Source organism: Megascapheus bottae, chromosome 6, assembly GCF_031878675.1.
Source record: "Megascapheus bottae isolate mThoBot1 chromosome 6, mThoBot2.hap1, whole genome shotgun sequence".
In the NCBI taxonomy this organism is placed as follows: domain Eukaryota; kingdom Metazoa; phylum Chordata; class Mammalia; order Rodentia; family Geomyidae; genus Megascapheus; species Megascapheus bottae.
Genome location: NC_143514.1, coordinates 24894634 through 24912445, shown reverse-complemented (window position 1 = coordinate 24912445; position 17812 = coordinate 24894634). Strand labels below are relative to the sequence as shown.

Here is a 17812-nt window from a genome sequence, read left to right as displayed (position 1 = left end):
AATGAACTGGAGTCCAAACAAACCATAGAAAGAATCAACAAAACAAGGAGTTGGTTCTTTGAAAAAATTAACAAAATTGACAGACCCTTAGCAAACCTGACCAAAAAAAGAAGGGAGCGCACCCAAATACACAAAATCATGGATGAGAATGGAAATATCTTGACAGAAATTACCAAGATACAGAACATCATAAGGAAATACAGCAAAATGGAAGTTCTGAAGCAATAATTTCACTGTATTAACTCTCATTTAATTAAAGAGATGTGAAATTTATTTAGAAAATAATATGACACACATAGATGCTCTAAGCCACAATGAAATCAAACTAGAAATAAATTACAGAAGGGTATTTGGAAAAATAACCCACATAATCCTAAAGAACACTCTTCTAAATAGTCTGAATCAAAGATAAATATAAAGAAATTAGGAAGTCTTTGAAATGAAATGAAAATGAAAGCATGACATGTCAAAAATTATGGGATATAGCTAAAGCAGGAATAGACCAATTTACTCATTAAATGCTTCTGTAGAAGTAAAGGGATGTAAATTAGTGACCTCAACTTCCACATTAAGACACTACACACAAAGGAAAGAAAGATTGCAGCCAAGATCAGCAGTGGAATCAAATGAAATGTTACACCAACATACCAGCAAATGTAACTAAATCATGCAGTATAGTTTTCCTACTCAACGCAGTCTCCCAAGCTGATCTCAGGCCTGTAATCCTAGCTTCTCAGAAGGCTGAGATCTGGGGAAAATAGTTCCAAACCAGCCTGGGAGAAAAAGCCTGTGAGACTCTCCAATGAACTACACAAACGCCAGAAATGGATCTATGGCTCAAATAGTAGAATGACATCCTTGAGAAAAGCTAAGGCCCACTTCCTTCACACACCATTTTAAGTAAGGCCAAGGATACAATTCACAAAGCTAGTAGCTATTATTAGGATACCAGAAGACACAGATGAACTGAGACTACAAACATTACAAAGCTTGGATTGCTTACCAAGGAAAGTAAAATGAATATTTGGATAAAAATATCTTACAGCTGGGAGTGGTGGCTCACGCCTATAATCCTAACTACGTAGGAGGCTGAGATCTGAGGATCAAGGTTCAAAGCCAGCCAGGGCACAAAAGGACCTGAGACTCATCTCCAATTAATCTCTAGAAAACAGCAAGTGGGGCTTGGCTCAAGGTAGGATGGTAGCCTTGAGCTGAAAAGCTCCAGGACAGCGCCTAGGCCAAGTTCAAGCCCCATGACACTCTCCCTCCCCCCACGCCTCACACACACACAAAATCTTACTACTTATCAACAAGAAGTTGTTAGAGGATCCTAAAGTCTTCTGCTGCTTCCTACCAGGGGTGGAAATCTTTTTTCTGCCAAGGGCCATTTGGATAGTTATACAACATTCTCATTTCTTATATAATCATCAATACAGTCAGATGGCCATGGACAAATGACAAGAAGCAAACAAGAAGCACACAAGAACCATGCATGTCTGTCCTGTCTTATACCAAATGATGGTCAGATCAGTTCTTATATATTGTACTTTTATTAAGTCAGTCTATTCCACGGTATTTATAACAGCTCTGACCTCCGTAGACTGTGCTGTCATCAAAGTCAGAAACCCTGTCTTAAACCACCTTGTCGACTCAAACCCTAAAATGTTATAATCATTTTCATACATATGCTTTAAAAGGAAATCTTAAAATCTAAAGGGTGATGGATAACACCCATGTGAGAACCTGGAGACTGAATAGAAAACGAAAAAAAAAAAAGAGACTTCAGATCCAAGTTGAAACCAGAGATCAGAAACTTTTATCTCTTTTTGTGATTAGATTTTTAAATATTTTTAACGTTTTTCTCCCCCTTCTTCGTGTAAGTTTGGGCAGATTCAAGTTTTATCGGAACCTAATCAGCCCATCCTTTTCCCATGGTATTCTGGATGAAAGCAGACTGCCGATGACTCACAACCCAACACACTTATTAGTTCCTATGAAATGACAGTAAATTGTATTCCAAAAGAGGTGTTTGCAAAGGCTGAAAACCTACATTCCTAGCCTGGAGATCTTGGTCCTGGTGGCAGGTTTTCAGTATGATGCTAATTTAATGCCATGTGGTTCCAGACAATTAAGGGTTGGAAAGTGGAAAGAAATTGTCTCAATTCTCACTTTAAATTACTTCGGAAGTCTTCCCTGAGATTTATTATCATTTTTTTTGCCACCCCACATGCTTCCCCTACCTCCCTGACAGAGCCTTCAGGATTGCAGCCATTAAAATTATTTACTTTTTTTGGTTGGTTGCGGGACTTGATTTCTGAGCCTAGGTGCTATCCCTGAGCTCTTCAGCTCAAGACTAACTATCTACCCCTTGAACCATGGGGCCACTTTCAGTTTTCTGATGGTTAATTGGAGATGAGCCTCGTGGACTTTTGTGCCCAGGCTGGCTTTGTACCTCAGTCCTCAGATCTCAACCTCCTAAGTACCTAGGATCACAGATATGAGCCATTGGCACCTGGCCAGCTTCCCTAAACTCAGAGAAATATCAAAACATGCATCTCAGAGGAATTTCTTGAACATTAAATGGGATGACCTCTAAGGCATTTGGCCCATAACAGGTGCTTCCTTTCCTTTTCTCCAACAGAAAGAAGGCTCTTTAATGATCAGAATTTCCAGCAACACCCAAAAGGATTGTCTTGTCTGTAGTTGAGTTTCCTCAGTTCTTCCTCTGGAAGGTTCTCCTTTCCAGATATTCTCTAACCTCCTACAAGATATCTCAGGGAAACCTATATGTTAAAGAATAACTGTACACAGTCCCTCTCATTTACCAAAATATATGAATCAAAGAAGAAATCTTCCATGCAGGTAAACATCACTTCTCTACACTTCTGAAGCAAGGATTCCTGTGTCACAATACCAGTTGAAATATCTGCATCTCCCCCAGACCTCGAGAGCCAAGATGCTGAAGTTCACATAGTATTTCTATTTGCTCCTTTACTTGGCCTGAAGCCTGCCATGCATATCACGCTATTAGTAGAACTGCATCATCCATCCTCAGTCTTGCAATGCCCTAGGACCTATTCTATACATCTCCTAATCTCCAACAGCCTTTCTCAGAGCCTCAAACATTTTGAACACTGGGAAACAACTGTCTTAAAACTACTTTCTTTCCCTTGTGAGAGCTAAAACCTGGGACTAAAGGAATATCTAGGACTAGCAACAAGCTGCTCTATGTTTTTCCTCTATTGCTATAACCTAAGGCATCAGCCACCCACCCAAGGACACCTTACGAAAGCACACACAGGGTGTGCTTGGTCGGTGCCTGGAGGGCTCTATGCTTAGTAACCATGTTGTGAGGCTGACCACGAGTGTGGGAGGTGGCACTCTGTCTGCCTCAGGTAACAAAATCGATGGTGATGACTAAGTTACAGGAGAGGTATCTCTTAATCTATGAGAAGTTCCTCCTTGCTCTGACACATCTCTCTCTCTCTCCCTTTCTCTTTTTAGAGGAAATAGGAACAAGTTGAGGCAAGGACCTGAAGAAGGGATCTATTTTTTTTTGATATTCAACTTACTCATTACCAAACTGTCCTTAACAAACTAGGGTACACAATTGCTGGAAACACAAATAAACTAAGCATACATCTCAAAACATGCCTAAGTGATAGAGTCACAGTCAGCAAGTCCCTAAACATCAAGACAGATTTCACAGTATACACTGCTATCTTTGAAAAGAATGAGCTTTGGGCCAACAATGGTGGCAGATACCTGTAATTCCAGATGATCTAGAGGCCAGCTGGGTCTACAAAAAGAGATCCTGTCTCAAAAACAAACAGAAGAATGACCTTTGGAAATGCACCGTCTGCTCTACCTTATTAGCCCTGTGCACTGGCATCAGTGACAAACTTCTAACAAAGCCCCACTTCACTGTATTCTAATGGAAGATCTTCTAAACAGAAATAAAATACTCTCCGTGGGGTTGTTTACAAAGACCAGCCAAGATCCTATATACTAACCAACTCAAAATGTAGGCCACATACATAATCCCAACCTTCCTTATGTCTCCCTAGTATTAGGGCTAAAGAGCAACTAGTATCGAACCTTAGATACATTATTTATTCTTTTTTTTTTTTTTTTTGCCAGTCCTGGGTTTGAGCTCGGGGCCTGAGCACTGTCCTTGGACTTTCTCAAGGCTAGTGCTCTACCACTTGAGCCTCAGTACCACTTCCAAGGAATCGAACCCAGGTCTTCATGGATGCTAGGCGAGCGCTCTACCATTAGGACAAATTCCCGACCCCATGTTTTTTTACTTAGTTGATTCACTGAACTTGGAAGCCCTAGTAGTTAAAAATGAAGAAAACCAAAGCAAAAATCTCTCAAGCTCACAACTGGCTGTATGGAAAATGGCAAAGCCATGAAAGACAAGGCCATCTGAATGCATTCTTAAATGGTCACTGACCATGTAAGTCAGAATATTAGACAGGATCAATCTGTTTATATCTGCATGTGTGTGTGTGTGTGTGTGTGTGTGTGTGTGTGTGTGTGTCAGTCTAGGGCTTGAATTCAGGGCCTGAGCACTGTCCCTGAGCTTTTTTATTCAAGACTAGAACTCTACCATTTGAGCCGCATCCCTACTTCCTGATTTGGGGCTAATTAATTAGAAATAAGAGTCTCATGGACTTTGCTGCCTGGGATAACTTTGAACCATAATCCTCAGATATCTCAGCCTACTGAGTAGCTAGGATTACAGGTATGAGATAACTATGCTTAGCAAGGATGGATCTTTTTAATCACGTCACCAGAATAGTATATATTAAAGAATGTCACTGATTTTATAGCCCAAGTTCATTTAACCTAAACAATAGAGAGGATGGGTGCTGTCATGTATATCTATCCCAGTTAATGGGAGGGTCATAGTCCCAGGATGAATGGGAAGAAGAGGGGTAGGAGAGTGGAAGTGGAGGGAGACCCTAAATGAAAAATAACTCAAGGAAATCATGTTGCTTAGATGGTAGAGTGTCTGTATAACAAGCACAGGGCCTTGGATTCAAATCCCTGTACCACCGAAATAAACATTAAGAATATAGAGAATAGGGTGGAGAGTGTGGTCTAGTGGTAGAGTGCTTGCTTAGCATGCACAAAGCCCTGGGTTCCATTACTTGGTACTACATACACAGAAAAAGCCAGAAGTGGTGCTGTGGCTCAAGTGGTAGAGCAGTAGCCTTTGGAAAGCTAAAGGACAGGGGCCAGGACTTTGGCCTAGGGGTAGAGTGCTTGCCTAGCATGCACAAAGACCCAGGTTCAATTCCTCGGTACCACATACATAGAAAAAAGCTGCAAGTGGTGCTGAGGCTCAAGTGGTAGAGCTCTAGCCTTGAGAAAGTCCAAGGACAGTGCTCAGGCCCTGAGCTCAAGCCCAGGATTGGCAAAAAAAGAAAAAGAAAGAAAGAAAGCTAAAGGACAGTGCCCAGGCCCTGAGGTCAACCCACAGACTGGAAAAAAAATATATATATATATATGTGTGTGTGTGTGTGTGTGTGTGTGTGTGAGAGAGAGAGAGAGAGAGAGAGAGAGAGAGAGAGAGAGAGAAAGAGAGAGAGAGAGAGAGAGAGAAAGAGAGAGAGAGAGAGAATGTTCTCTAGAAAACAAGGCCAGCTCCTTCTACAGTAATTATAGTGGAAGTTCCTATAATGATAATGCTTAGCATAAGGAACACATAATTTATTAAGTACTTACTAAGTGTTAAACATCATGCTGAGATTTAAACACATTTTATATTTTATTTCAGATTATCAGCCTAACTGCTAGACTCTTCCCTTATACTTAATTCCTATGACCTTCAAAAAAGCTAATGTAAGTATGAGAAAATATGGGAAGGGGTATCAATGTTTAAGAAGTTATGTACCCACTACCTGACAAATGTAACCATATCCCAGCTATACATCACCCCAACAATAAAAAAAGCACTGACATACATAAATGGCTTCAGTTTGTATATAGATTCTATGTACTGTGTACTGTGTCCAAATCAAATTCTTTCTAAATTTTGAATGTGGTATGTGTGACTTGTGGCAGTAAAGAGACAGGTAATTACAGAAGTAAAATATCTACCTTTAGAGATTGTCTTGATTTCCTGAATCTGGAGCCAGCGCATTTGATAGTGACTTAGAGTTAGTATACTTCATATTGCTCAATTATCTCTAGAAGATGGGTTGTAGGGTGGGGTGGGAGAAGTGCCTTCCAGTCCTTTCCAGTGAAATGTTTCAGTGTCAGCACAAGACGAGAAGTTCTGTAAGGTAAGGGATTTAGGTAGAAATGCCTGGCTTCCTGTGGACAGATGCCAGATAGAAGAAATAAACAGATATGGTTCCCACTGGATACGGATGCCCTAAGAAAAATGTGTTTCCTATCAGGCTGCCAAGACAATGCCAGCTGTTCACAACATCATTTGGGTAGGAAAAAGAGGAGAGAGTGAGATGGAGTGACATTTGGGGAGTAGATAAAAAGAAAATAAAAACAAGCTATCCCCCATTTCATTGAAAAGGCATAAACACCTAACACTAAGACTTAAGGGATGTTTCTGATTCTTAAATAAAATCTACTCTAGCTCACAATTTATTTGACACCAAGGTGCTCTTCTTGAAAATTTCACAGGTTGGTGGAGTTACAAATGCTAGGTCAGGGTAGATATTCTTTGAGATGGGCATTAGAGAGTTCACAACAGACCGTGTATACATATTATCTTATTTGGTTTTCCTAGGATCAGCCTACAGAGCATTTTAACAAGTTGGCAATGTTTTAAAGATCTGAAGACTTCACACAAAATTCCAGATCTCTGAAGCCAAGTACAGTAATTCACATCTGCAACCCTAGCTCTTTGGGAGGCAGAGGTAGAACCCCAAAACTTGAGACCCTATCTGAAAAATAAAGGATTTTATTTTGGCCAGTACTAAAAAGAAAAACAAAACAAAACAAAAAAATAAAGCCTCTGCTACTTCTTTAAAGTGAAAAGGCAGGCCTTCATTTTCATCTTGCACTTAGTTCCCCTTAGAGGGTCCTCAGCATCAAGGCAGGCTAAGTATTAGTACTAATCCTCAATATGGCATTTTGTTACCTCAGTGAATCCTTGAGTGTGTGTCGCCTGAGCTAGGATAATCCTATTATGTTATACTGAAGAAGCCCAGGCCAAAACCTCATAGCTTGAAGCATAAACCTCATAGTAGCCTCTGTAGGCAGAGGCCTAATGCCATGACAGACTAGCCCATCGCACAAGATCTCTTGCCCAGTACTCCAAAAGAATCCTATGGGCTAACTGCACCTGTCTTTACTCATCTATGGTCAAAACTCTGTTCTTTCTGTCCCTAAAGTCCTCTTCTACAAAATTCTTTCTTCTGCCAGGAGTGTGGCCTAGTGGTAAGAGTGTTTGCCTAGCATGCACAAAGACCTGAGTTCCATTCCTTGGTACCATGTACATAGAAAAAGCCAGAAATGGTGCTGTGGCTAAAGTGACAGAGCTTTAGCCTTGAGAAAGCCCAAGGACAGTGCTCATGCCCTGAGTTCAAGCCGCAGGAATGGCAAAAAAAAATAAATATAAAAAAAATCTTCCTCAAGCTGTCAGACTCATACTAGTACTTCCACCTTAACTCCTCAGGCAGTACAATCTCCACCCTGCACATGTGCCTACTTCTTCAGCATATCTTAGAATCTACCAGAGCAATTTCAATGTTAAAGTCCTCCTCAGTGATAATTAATGTAATGTTAAAGTTCAATGTTAATGTCACCAGTGCTTACCTGGACTAGGACAGTGTGTGTGTGTGTGTGTGTCTGCGTGCGTGCATGTGTGTGTGTGCACACGCGTGTGACTTTTATTATCAAGGTGTTTTACAGAGGGATTGCCATTTCATCCATCAGGTAATGAGTACGTTTCCTTTTCTGATCATGTCAACCCTTCCTTCTCTTTCTCCCAGCTTCCCTCTCCCATCCCTGCCCACCAATGCATAGTTCATTTTCCACATAGTGTGTACCGAATACTATGACAACGTGAACTCTTAAGAAATCTGGGATTTGGGAGATAAAGATTTTGTCCTCCTATCATGTATAGTAGGGGAAAACAGTAAATTACAATTTAAAAAGTAAAAGCAGACTTCATCCTTGAGGAGCACTCAGAGCGACCTCAGGTGAATGGAGCTGAAATTCTGAATCAGCATGAAATTCAGTCCTTTCTGAAGAGGGCTGTCCTTCCCCTTACTTCCTAACAGGCAGGGGTGGGGACCGCCTCATCCAACACAAGAACCCAAGAGCTCAGCCATGTGGCCCCAGCCATGGCGCTGCAGTGCCTATTTTGTGAACTTATTGGTATTAAGGACATATTCCCCCCTCTATCAAGATGCAATAACTGTCTCCCTTTGAACACTAGGCAACTCTTAGAAGTTTAGAAGCTTTGATTGGCTTATTAATTAATTATTCCCCCCCCCCCGACAATTCCAGGTCCACTCTCCCGTGTGCTTGGTTATCAGAACCAATGCCACTTTTTGGCACAGATTTCACACACACCCCTGCCCCGCCCGCCCAGGCGCCTGGGCGTACCCCCTAAACCTGCCTGGCACCCAGCAACATTTCGCTGCCTGGCCTGGGAGGCCCAGTCAACGTGGTGTGGATGGGAGAAGTGACACAATGGGGACCCAGCGCCCCTCCCCCCCGGCGCCTGGCACTTCAGTCTCCCACTCCTCGGGGCAGCCTCCAGGGGGTGTGGTGGTGATGGTGTGCTGGGGGTGGCCGGGATCTCCCCAGCCGAGCGCGTCCCCCACGCACCGTGCCCCGCGTGGCCCAAGGCTTGGCCATGGGAGCACTTTTCAGGAACGCCGCGATCGCGCGGAGCGGGGCGGTTGCCAGGTCGACTCCCAGGGCCGCCGCGCCGCCCCCCGTGGAGATCCATGACGGAGTCTTGAAAGACTTTCACCAAATATGGGCCGGGGCTGGAAACGTCCTGTGCCGCGCGCCACCGGAAACCTCCGGTCCGGGCTACGCCGGGCTGGGCGCGCGTAGTCCCGGCGGCCGGCAGGGGGCGGCGGCAGCGGCAGCGGCAGCGGCAGGCGGCCGGCCGGGCTCGCGCGCGTCTCCAGCCGACCTCGGTGGCCCTTGGCCTCGCGTCCTCCCTGCCGGCCGACTGTGTGGGGGATCCCGGGCCAAAAGGTCCCTCCCTGTTGTCTGCCACTCACTTCCTGTCGCCCGGGCCACCAGAATCCCGGGGCGCCCCGGGAAGCCACCGTGAAGTCTGGGTAGTAGTGAGATGAGTTATGACAGTGAAGGGAGATGGCTCAGGGGTGCTCACGCGTAAAGCTGCCCTCTGGCAGACCATACATCGCTCATTAAAGTGGCCACCCAAAAACAAGCGGCTTGAGTTGTGAGCCGTGTGCAGGCTGATCCTGGGGACACATGTACAAAGACACCGCCGGCGCAGGCCAGGGCCTTCCGCGGGTTGTGGTGGAGGGGTGGGTAGCGGCGGGCAGGGTGGGATCCCCGAGCTGGAGACACCATCACCTAAGGACTGGTTAAAAGGTAACGAATCTGAAACTCGAGGGCGGGGCCTATCCATCAACATTCAACCAGCCCTCCAGGTACTCGGGTCGCACGCCCAAACTTTAGAACCAGTGGACCTGGGGGTGGGGAACCGGAGCAGCCAAGGTTGGGTTTATGTCCAGGCTCAGTGGCTGCCAGACAGTGAAACTTTTGAGTGACCTACTAGTGCGGTGGTAGCGGCTAGTGAAAGTAAGACAACCCAAAGCTCAGCCCTAAGCCAGGAGCTGCAGGGGACGAGCAAGCCCCTTCTCCTTAGCTGGTAACCTAGCTGGGTCCGTTACATCCCCCCCCCCCCCCCCCACAGCGTTAGAGAAGAGAGTAGCGTCCGAAGCAACACTTACCCACATCATTAGCACACTTCTCTTCCTATCTGTGAACAGTCTGCAGCACTTGGCCGGAGGCGAGAAGGCGTCTGGACGTCTGGGGTCTCTTGGACTATCCTGGGGTCGTGAGGAGCCGCTGTTTCACTTGCCCCAACAAAGCAGGGCAGAGTGCATGCAAGACGGCCACACCAACTTCTCCGGTTCCCCTCACTCCAGGAATCGTAGAACCCACTTCCCACCCCCCCTCCCACCCCACATCCTCTGCTTTCAACCGGCAGCTGACGGGAAAGTTCTCTTTAAATTTCTTCTCTGGGATCAAGTCATTCTCCAAGGTTCCCCAGTTGGAATCCGAAAGAACAAAGCCTGCACACTCTCATTAGAAAACTTTAATCGGATTTTTTTTTTTTCAAGGAATCTCGGGAATCGTGTGTCTGTTTAAACGCTGGGCAGAAGACTGGACCTCTCTGCCTGCTTCCCCCATTCCTATAAAGAAACAAGGTGTGTGGCGGCCAGTGCTATCACCCTGTGCAATTTTATTTTAAATCATGACAGACAGATTGCGTGAAAAACAAGGAATTCCAAAGAATTTCATGCTCTGGGAACAGAAGTTAAGTCTATATTTAACAACATTTGAATCTGTCAAGAATGCTTTGTGGTTGGATAACAGAGGCAGAAAAATGTTAAAAACGCAGGCTACTGCTATACCCAAATATGGAAATATTGTTACGTCTGGTGTCTGATTCACCATCTGGAAATACTTACAACCATGAAGTCAAATAGAAAGGACGCCACAACAGCAGCCAGGAACCTCCTCTCTCTCTCTCTCTCTCTCTCTCTCTCTCTCTCTCTCTCTCTCTCTCTCTCTCTCTCTCTCTCTCTCTCTCTCTCTCTCTCTCTCTCTCTCTCTCTCTCTCTCTCTCTCTCTCCTCCCCATCAGAGCTTTGTACAGAGCCTACCCGCTTGACCCTCCAGGAAACAATGAGCCTCTCAGGCAGGGGGGAAAATGAAAATGTTTTCTAATAGATGAATTAGCTTGCCTAAGGGATAGGGCCCAGACTTCTCTCCCTTTATTTGCATAACACCTGACAATCCATTGTCTAGAAAAGTCCCCCCCACACACCCCAGCAAATACCTTGAGGCTTACGAAAGAACACTTTTGAATGAATGAACTTAATGCTTCCCAGCAGTACTTCTCTTCATTGGAGTTTTTGTCCTACTAGGTCTGTATTGTGCCTATCAGAATCTTTCATAGAAAAATCAGCACCCAGGCCCTTTTAAACCAGACTGATAAAACGTACAAAACTAGCTCCACGTATTAAAAGGGAAGAATAGCTATTTCACAGAACATTTTAAAAAATGGAAACTGACACAATTATTTTATGAATTAAAGTGACCAAAGTTAATAGGTTTTTTTTGTTTGTTTACTTTTCAAGGACAGTTCACCAATTACACTAACACCATTGGTGATATCCATGTAACTTACATAACTTGCTTTTGTGGGGGATCTCTTCTGTGGGCCTTGCAGGTAGAGAGCTGCGGCTTAAACCCCACTTTGTATTTTTATTACACGAGTCTACACTCTTATATTCCTATTTCTTGACGTAGGGGGAAAAGAGACATTGCAATTCACTTATTGAAATGGAAGGCTTCCAAGTAGTCTCAAGGAAAGGATTTCACAGACCCCTGCCAAACTTGCAGCTTTCAGGAGTCTCCTTCTTTTTTCTCCCTGACATCCACCGGGCGCAGTGGTACTAACTGGAGTGTGCTTGGGTCTGGCAGTGTTCGCAGGTGATGACTTCAGGCCAGATCACTGCTCTGGCGGTGGCCTGGTCTGCTGGCTCGCAGCTCACTCGGTTCCCTTCGCCGCCAGTCGGCCGGGGAGCAAGGCTGGGAGGGCTCAGCGGCTGTCCCGCATCCGCGAGGAAGTGTCAGCCAGCCTCCCGCAGAACTCCCTGCCCTCCTTTCCTCCAGGACTTTCCAACTCAGGCAGTGGGCTGGAACTACAGTGGGAACCTCCAAAAACAAACAAGCACAACATACCAAAAAAGGGAGGTGGTGGTGGGGGAAGACCTCGGCCTGGGACCGTGCCAGACCCGGAGGGAAGCGGATCGCCCTCCCCCACCCCACCCCCGCTCATTCATAAACGCCACAGTGGGTATTAATTTGCAATACACTTAACTTGGCTAATAACCAGCCTCCCGGAGCTTCGGGACTGGATCCCAGCATGCCCCATTTTGGAAGTCCACAAATAGATTCTTGGCTTGGAGTGACCGTCTCCCCCTCCACGTTGGACTGTCCGTGGATCCACTTGAATCTCACCTTCGCTGTTAAACATGCAAACAAACAGCTCGCTGCTTTCCCCGAGTGAGGACTTGGGGGGTTGGGGGGGGAGCTGCCCGGTCCACTGGGCATCACCACACACACAAAACAACGTTTGTTCCTCCCTCTCAGGTCCTCCTCCCACCTTCCCAGTCCAGGCAAAGTTGTGAACACCGCCCCCCCCCCCACCCAACTACCTCCCCGCACCCCACGACGACCCTTCCATCACCACCAGGTCTCTAACATCCCTCCCTAGTGGAAGCCATTATTTAAAGTGGAAAAAACGAACTTTTTTTTTTGATGGATCCGAGATCCAAAAAAAAAAAAAAGGTGCAATGGAGCCAGGGGAGGCGCTTGGCAGCGGCCCGCGCCAACCAACATTCCTGAGATGTTTGAGAATTCTGGAACGCGCAGACAGAGCCGACGTCACTCTAACACGCGGCGCCGCCGCTGGCCGGCATATAAAGGCGGGCCCGGGACGCCCGGGCAGACCGCGATCGAGAGCGTCCCCGAGCAGCTCCCGTGCCCTCCGCGCCTTCCCGACACCCGACCCCCAGAGAAGGACGCCCGCGGCCGCTCTCAGTCCCAGCCGGCCCTCCGACCCCTCCGCTCGGGGCCCGTCTACCGCGCACCGGCTGATTTGGAGTCTTGGCCCGCCGGCCGCGCTCTCTCCTCTCCCCGCGGTGGTTCCTCCAGCGCGCCACAATGCGCTCCTCCAGCCCCGCCAGGACGCTCGCCGTCGCCGTCACCCTTCTCCACTTGACCAGGCTGGTGAGCTGGACATTCGGCCCACGCGACCCACCGCTTTTCCATCCCCTCTCCAATCCCCTTGCTTGGGCTCACATTGTCCCTGGCAGGAAACGCTAGGTTGAAACAGTTTGGGGGAAGGGGCCTTTTGGAGGTAGCCGTTTCTTAGAGCCTCCCCCCACCTCCCCGAGAATGTAATGGTGGTGGTGAAGGGGGGGAGCAGGGGAGAATGTAGGGGAGACGCTCAGGGGAGGGGGGGCGCAGCCGCCAGGATGGCCCCATGGCTGGCTGGACGCGAGCAGAATATCCCTGACCATCCAGTTAAGACACCCCGGCCTTTTCCTCCAGCCTCTTTGGCGCCTCTTTTCCTCACCCGCAGCGGGACTCACGCGTGTCTTCTCCCGCTTTCCAGGCTCTCTCCACCTGCCCCGCCGCCTGCCACTGCCCCCTGGAGGCGCCCAAGTGCGCCCCGGGAGTCGGGCTGGTCCGGGACGCCTGCGGCTGCTGTAAAGTCTGCGCCAAGCAACTCAACGAGGACTGCAGCAAGATGCAGCCTTGCGACCACACCAAGGGGCTGGAATGCAATTTCGGCGCCAGTTCCACCGCTCTGAAGGGGATCTGCAGAGGTGAGACGCTGGCGGTTTGGCCCCTTTAAAAAAAAAGAAATAATAGTCCCCATAGTCCAGAAGTTTAGTAATTTCGAGACCATGTATGGTGATGCTTTGTTGTTGGTAGCTTGGCAGAAAAGGCCCATGATTTCAGCAGTCTGGAATGCAATTCAGTGTGTCTGGGCCCAACGAAAAGCGCATACGGAAAAGTGATTCCTGACTAACTTATTGTTCTGGTCTGGAGTCTCTCGGGAGGATTGTCAGGGAACTTTACCATACATTGAATTCTAACGGCAGGGGGAAATTTTATATATATACATATACATCTGGGTGCGTCGAGGGCTCTGCTTGGGACTCTCCCCTTCATCGCTTTTCTCTCTCCATGGTCTCTGCAGCTCAGTCAGAGGGCAGACCCTGTGAATACAACTCCAGGATCTACCAGAACGGGGAAAGTTTCCAGCCCAACTGTAAACATCAGTGCACATGCATAGATGGAGCCGTGGGCTGCCTGCCGCTCTGCCCTGAAGAACTGTCTCTCCCCAACTTGGGCTGTCCCAACCCCCGCCTGGTGAAAGTGGCCGGGCAGTGCTGTGAGCAGTGGGTGTGTGACCAAGTCGGTGCCCTGGATGACCCGGACGACCAGGATGGTCGGGAGGACCTGGTAGAGGACCTCCTCAGCCAGGGGCTGGGATTTGATGCCTCGGAGGTGGAGCTCACCAGAAACAACGAATTAATTGCCGTGGGGAAAGGCAGCTCGCTGAAGCGGCTTCCTGGTAAGTGGAGACTTGAGCCCCCCGGAGACCAAGTGTTGACATGCTTGCCTCGTGTTTGGTGTGTGTGTGTGTCTGTGTGTGTGTGTGTGTGTAGAAATGGACACACGTGGATCGGTGTGTGTTGCGGGCCTTCTGAAAAAAGTCTTCCTTTCTGTCTCTGTGCAGTCTTTAGCATGGAACCTCGGATCCTTTACAACAACCCCGTGCAGGGCCAGAAATGTATCGTTCAAACCACTTCATGGTCCCAGTGCTCCAAGACCTGTGGAACTGGTATGTCCACACGAGTGACCAATGACAACCCCGAATGCCGCCTGGTGAAAGAAACCCGGATTTGTGAAGTGCGGCCTTGTGGACAATCGGTGTACAGCAGCCTCAAAGTAAGTTCCTTTGGGGCACCTGTACATGGCTCCCCCAGCAAGTGGGAGAGATACGCACCCCCTTTCCAAAAGAAAAGAGAGAGAGAGAGAGAGAGAGAGAGAAACCCCATTCCTTATTCTCCTTTCCCCCCCCGCTTCTCTTTCTTACAGAAAGGCAAGAAATGCAGTAAGACCAAGAAATCTCCCGAGCCAGTCAGGTTTACTTACGCTGGATGCTCCAGTGTGAAGAAATACCGGCCCAAGTACTGTGGCTCCTGCGTGGACGGCCGCTGCTGCACCCCCCAGCAGACCCGGACTGTGAAGATGCGGTTCCGCTGCGAAGACGGGGAGACATTTTCCAAGAACGTCATGATGATCCAGTCCTGCAGATGCAACTACAACTGCCCACAGACCAACGAGGCGGCCATCCCTTTCTACAGGCTGTTCAACGACATACACAAATTTAGGGACTAAAGCTCCCTGGGTTCCTGGTGCAGGGTGGCGAGGAGGCGAGGTGTGTGAGAGAATCACGGAGACATGGGTGGGGGCGGTGGGGGTGAAGGGACTCCTTGGAGAAGGGATGCCTTGCTCGTTCTTTGGAATAGCACGGAGGTGTTTCAGAACTGCCATGGTGGGCTGGGTGGGACGGACACTTGATGCAACCGCGATTGAAGAATACTTCGCTTCATAGTATTGGAGCACATGTTACTGCTTCATTTTGGAGCTCGTGGTGTTGACTGATGACTTTCTGTTTTCTGTTTGTAAATTATTTGCTAAGCATATCCCCCCCTTCGAGGCTTTTCTCCTTCCCCTCCCCGCCTTGATTTCTGCAATTGTAATAGAGATAAGACTAGTTGGGCAGTGAACGCTTTGTTTGTTGTATGTCAGAAGTAACTGGAAGGGCCTCTCATCCTTTCCAGAGCGGGGGAGACACTCTGTGAGTGTCCCGGAGAGGCAGCTACCTGCACTCTTAACTGCAAACAGAAATCAGGTGTTTTAAGACTGAATGTTTTATTTATCAAAATGTAGCTTCTGGGGAGGGAGGGGAAATGTAATACTGGAATAATTTGTAAATGATTTTAATTTTATATTCAGTGAAAAGAATTTATTTATGGAATTAATCATTTAATAAAGAAATATTTACCTAATACCTGAGTGTATGCTATTCAGTATTTTTAGAAACTATCTGAAGTTAAGAGGAATAGTCTAGTTCCAATAAATCCAACAGGATTTATCAAGTAGGTGTCAAGAATTATTCTAGGTACCTGCTTGGGCTATAACAGCAAACTAATTTCTGGAAGAAAATAGCACGATAGTTGTCTTTAAAAATTTTTAAGAGAAAAGTTTCCAATAAGGTAAGAGGCTCAAGGACAGTGTCTGGGCCTTGACTACAGTGCCTAGGACAGGCAAGGAAAAAAATAGAAAAGAAAAAAAAGATGGGTATTGAGTATAAGCATTGTGTGAAGCATACAAGAAGGAAGTTGGAGTTTAATTTGTGATTTCAATAAACTATAATGCTTTGATCTTACAAGAATTCAAAGTTTAAAGTCTCCCTCACTCTGTAAGCCAAGGCATGATAGTCAGTGATCATTTAAGTCATTATGAAAAAATGTCATAACGCTTGCCTTCCCACCTCTAAATTCATGGGAATTTACAGTTGAAGAGTGTATTAGGAAAGATTGCTTGTTTGTAACTTTGTATTTTCCCAATGGCATTCTTCAGAAATAAGACAGCTACTTAAAATTCACCCTTGATTTGTATCAGAGACAAAGATCTCAAGATCTATGGGAGTCTGATTTCAATAGATGAGTTTGAAGCAAAGACTTGTGTTCATCTTAATAAGCTGGTGATGCAAAGGAATGCATGGAATTTCAAGTACTTTTCCAATAGCTGGTTCAGAACCAAGCCTCCCCACCCCCTTCCTTTTTATAATACATATTATATGGATGGGAGAGGGAGCAGTTCGATAGAGCTGACTCTCCAGAAGGTCAAAGGCTAGACACAGAGCATTCCTAAAAGAAAAGGCCTCAACCAAAGGTCTAGGAGAGGTGGAGAAGGCTCCACCAATGTTTGTGAAAATGTTAGTAGCTTGTTAGAAAAATCTACATCTTTAGAAAAATCTACATCTTTAGAAAATACTGACAATAAACCTTTTAAAGAGTTTTCCTTTCACGTCAATCTTGGCTACCGTTCAAATCCACAGTGAGTGGTTAAGAGAGTACTTGAATTTTTTTAGGCACAAGAAGAAAGTGCCTGAAGAATGGGCAGGAAGACAGCTCCTGGGATTCTATAAGACATTTTTCAAAACAGATTAATATTGATGCTTTCATGAAGACTTTCAGAAAAAAATTAAACATCTGTTTTAGGCTTATGAAACATAGAGAAATTATTATACCATCTTCTGCTAGGAATACCTATGTTCTGTCTATTCTGGACAGCATCTCACTTGAAACACCACAAGTTGTACCTTCAGAATAGCCAGTTGTTCTCACCTCAGGAATTCAAACTTAAAAGTATTCTCAGATTTAAACACCACCTGGACAAGTCTTGGGTGCTGTTAAACTTGTCAGTGCAATACAACATGGGAAACATAATAAAGGTGTGAGGCTTTTGTGGTGCAATCTTGTTAAATAGACATTGAAATCGAGGCAAGATTTATACATTCCCAAGCACCAGTCTGATGTATTGCTTTCCAAAGCTTAGAGCCAACAAATTGCTTCTCATGCTGAGACCAAGGAGCAATATTTTATACATTGTTTAAGTGTGTGGGCAGCTAATATTTTTCCAAATTAGCTCAGACGTGAAACAAAACCTACCGAAGGAAAACACTGAATCTTTGAGTCAACTTAATCTCATCCTAGTAAATAACATTCAGGTAACTGCTAAGTGCCAATTTTATTTATAGTAAGAGTGCTCAATTCATTAAAATATAAATGGAAAACTAAAGTAAAAGTGAGTGTCCATTTGGTTAGCTATCAAAATATTGAAAAAATTAAAAGTAATTAAGAGTATTATAATATTTAAAACATATAAATTTTACCCATGCCTCACTTCAACCAGGGAGAAAATAAAGCTCATGCATCAATCATTCATTATAAAATAAAATGTAT

General features: G+C 46.0%; 1 protein-coding gene and 1 long non-coding RNA gene across 2 annotated transcripts in view; one reads left to right on the top strand and one right to left on the bottom strand.

Annotated features, from left to right (window-relative positions):
* LOC150061564 (uncharacterized) overlaps positions 1 to 10104 on the bottom strand; it is a 46602-nt gene extending 36498 nt beyond the window's left edge. Inside the window, exon 1 of the long non-coding RNA XR_016535832.1 lies at positions 9918 to 10104. This is a non-coding gene — a long non-coding RNA (uncharacterized LOC150061564). The remainder of the gene's footprint in view (positions 1 to 9917) is intronic.
* Positions 10105 to 12720: 2616 nt separating this feature from the next.
* Positions 12721 to 15850, top strand: Ccn1 (cellular communication network factor 1). Its single transcript, XM_090334498.1, has 5 exons — positions 12721 to 12989; positions 13378 to 13591; positions 13969 to 14346; positions 14512 to 14723; positions 14874 to 15850. The coding sequence occupies exons 1-5, from the start codon at positions 12924 to 12926 to the stop codon at positions 15174 to 15176; spliced, it is 1173 nt and encodes a 390-aa protein (XP_090190624.1). The 5' UTR covers positions 12721 to 12923; the 3' UTR covers positions 15177 to 15850.
* Positions 15851 to 17812: the final 1962 nt, after the last annotated feature.

Bases quoted from the DNA above. Each gene is read 5' to 3' on its own strand.
- Ccn1 (XM_090334498.1), top strand. From the start codon at position 12,924: ATGCGCTCCTCCAGCCCCGCCAGGACGCTCGCCGTCGCCGTCACCCTT. The intron at 14,347-14,511 runs GTAAGTGGAGAC...GTCTCTGTGCAG, and splicing joins CTCGCTGAAGCGGCTTCCTG to TCTTTAGCATGGAACCTCGG. The intron at 14,724-14,873 runs GTAAGTTCCTTT...TCTTTCTTACAG, and splicing joins CGGTGTACAGCAGCCTCAAA to AAAGGCAAGAAATGCAGTAA.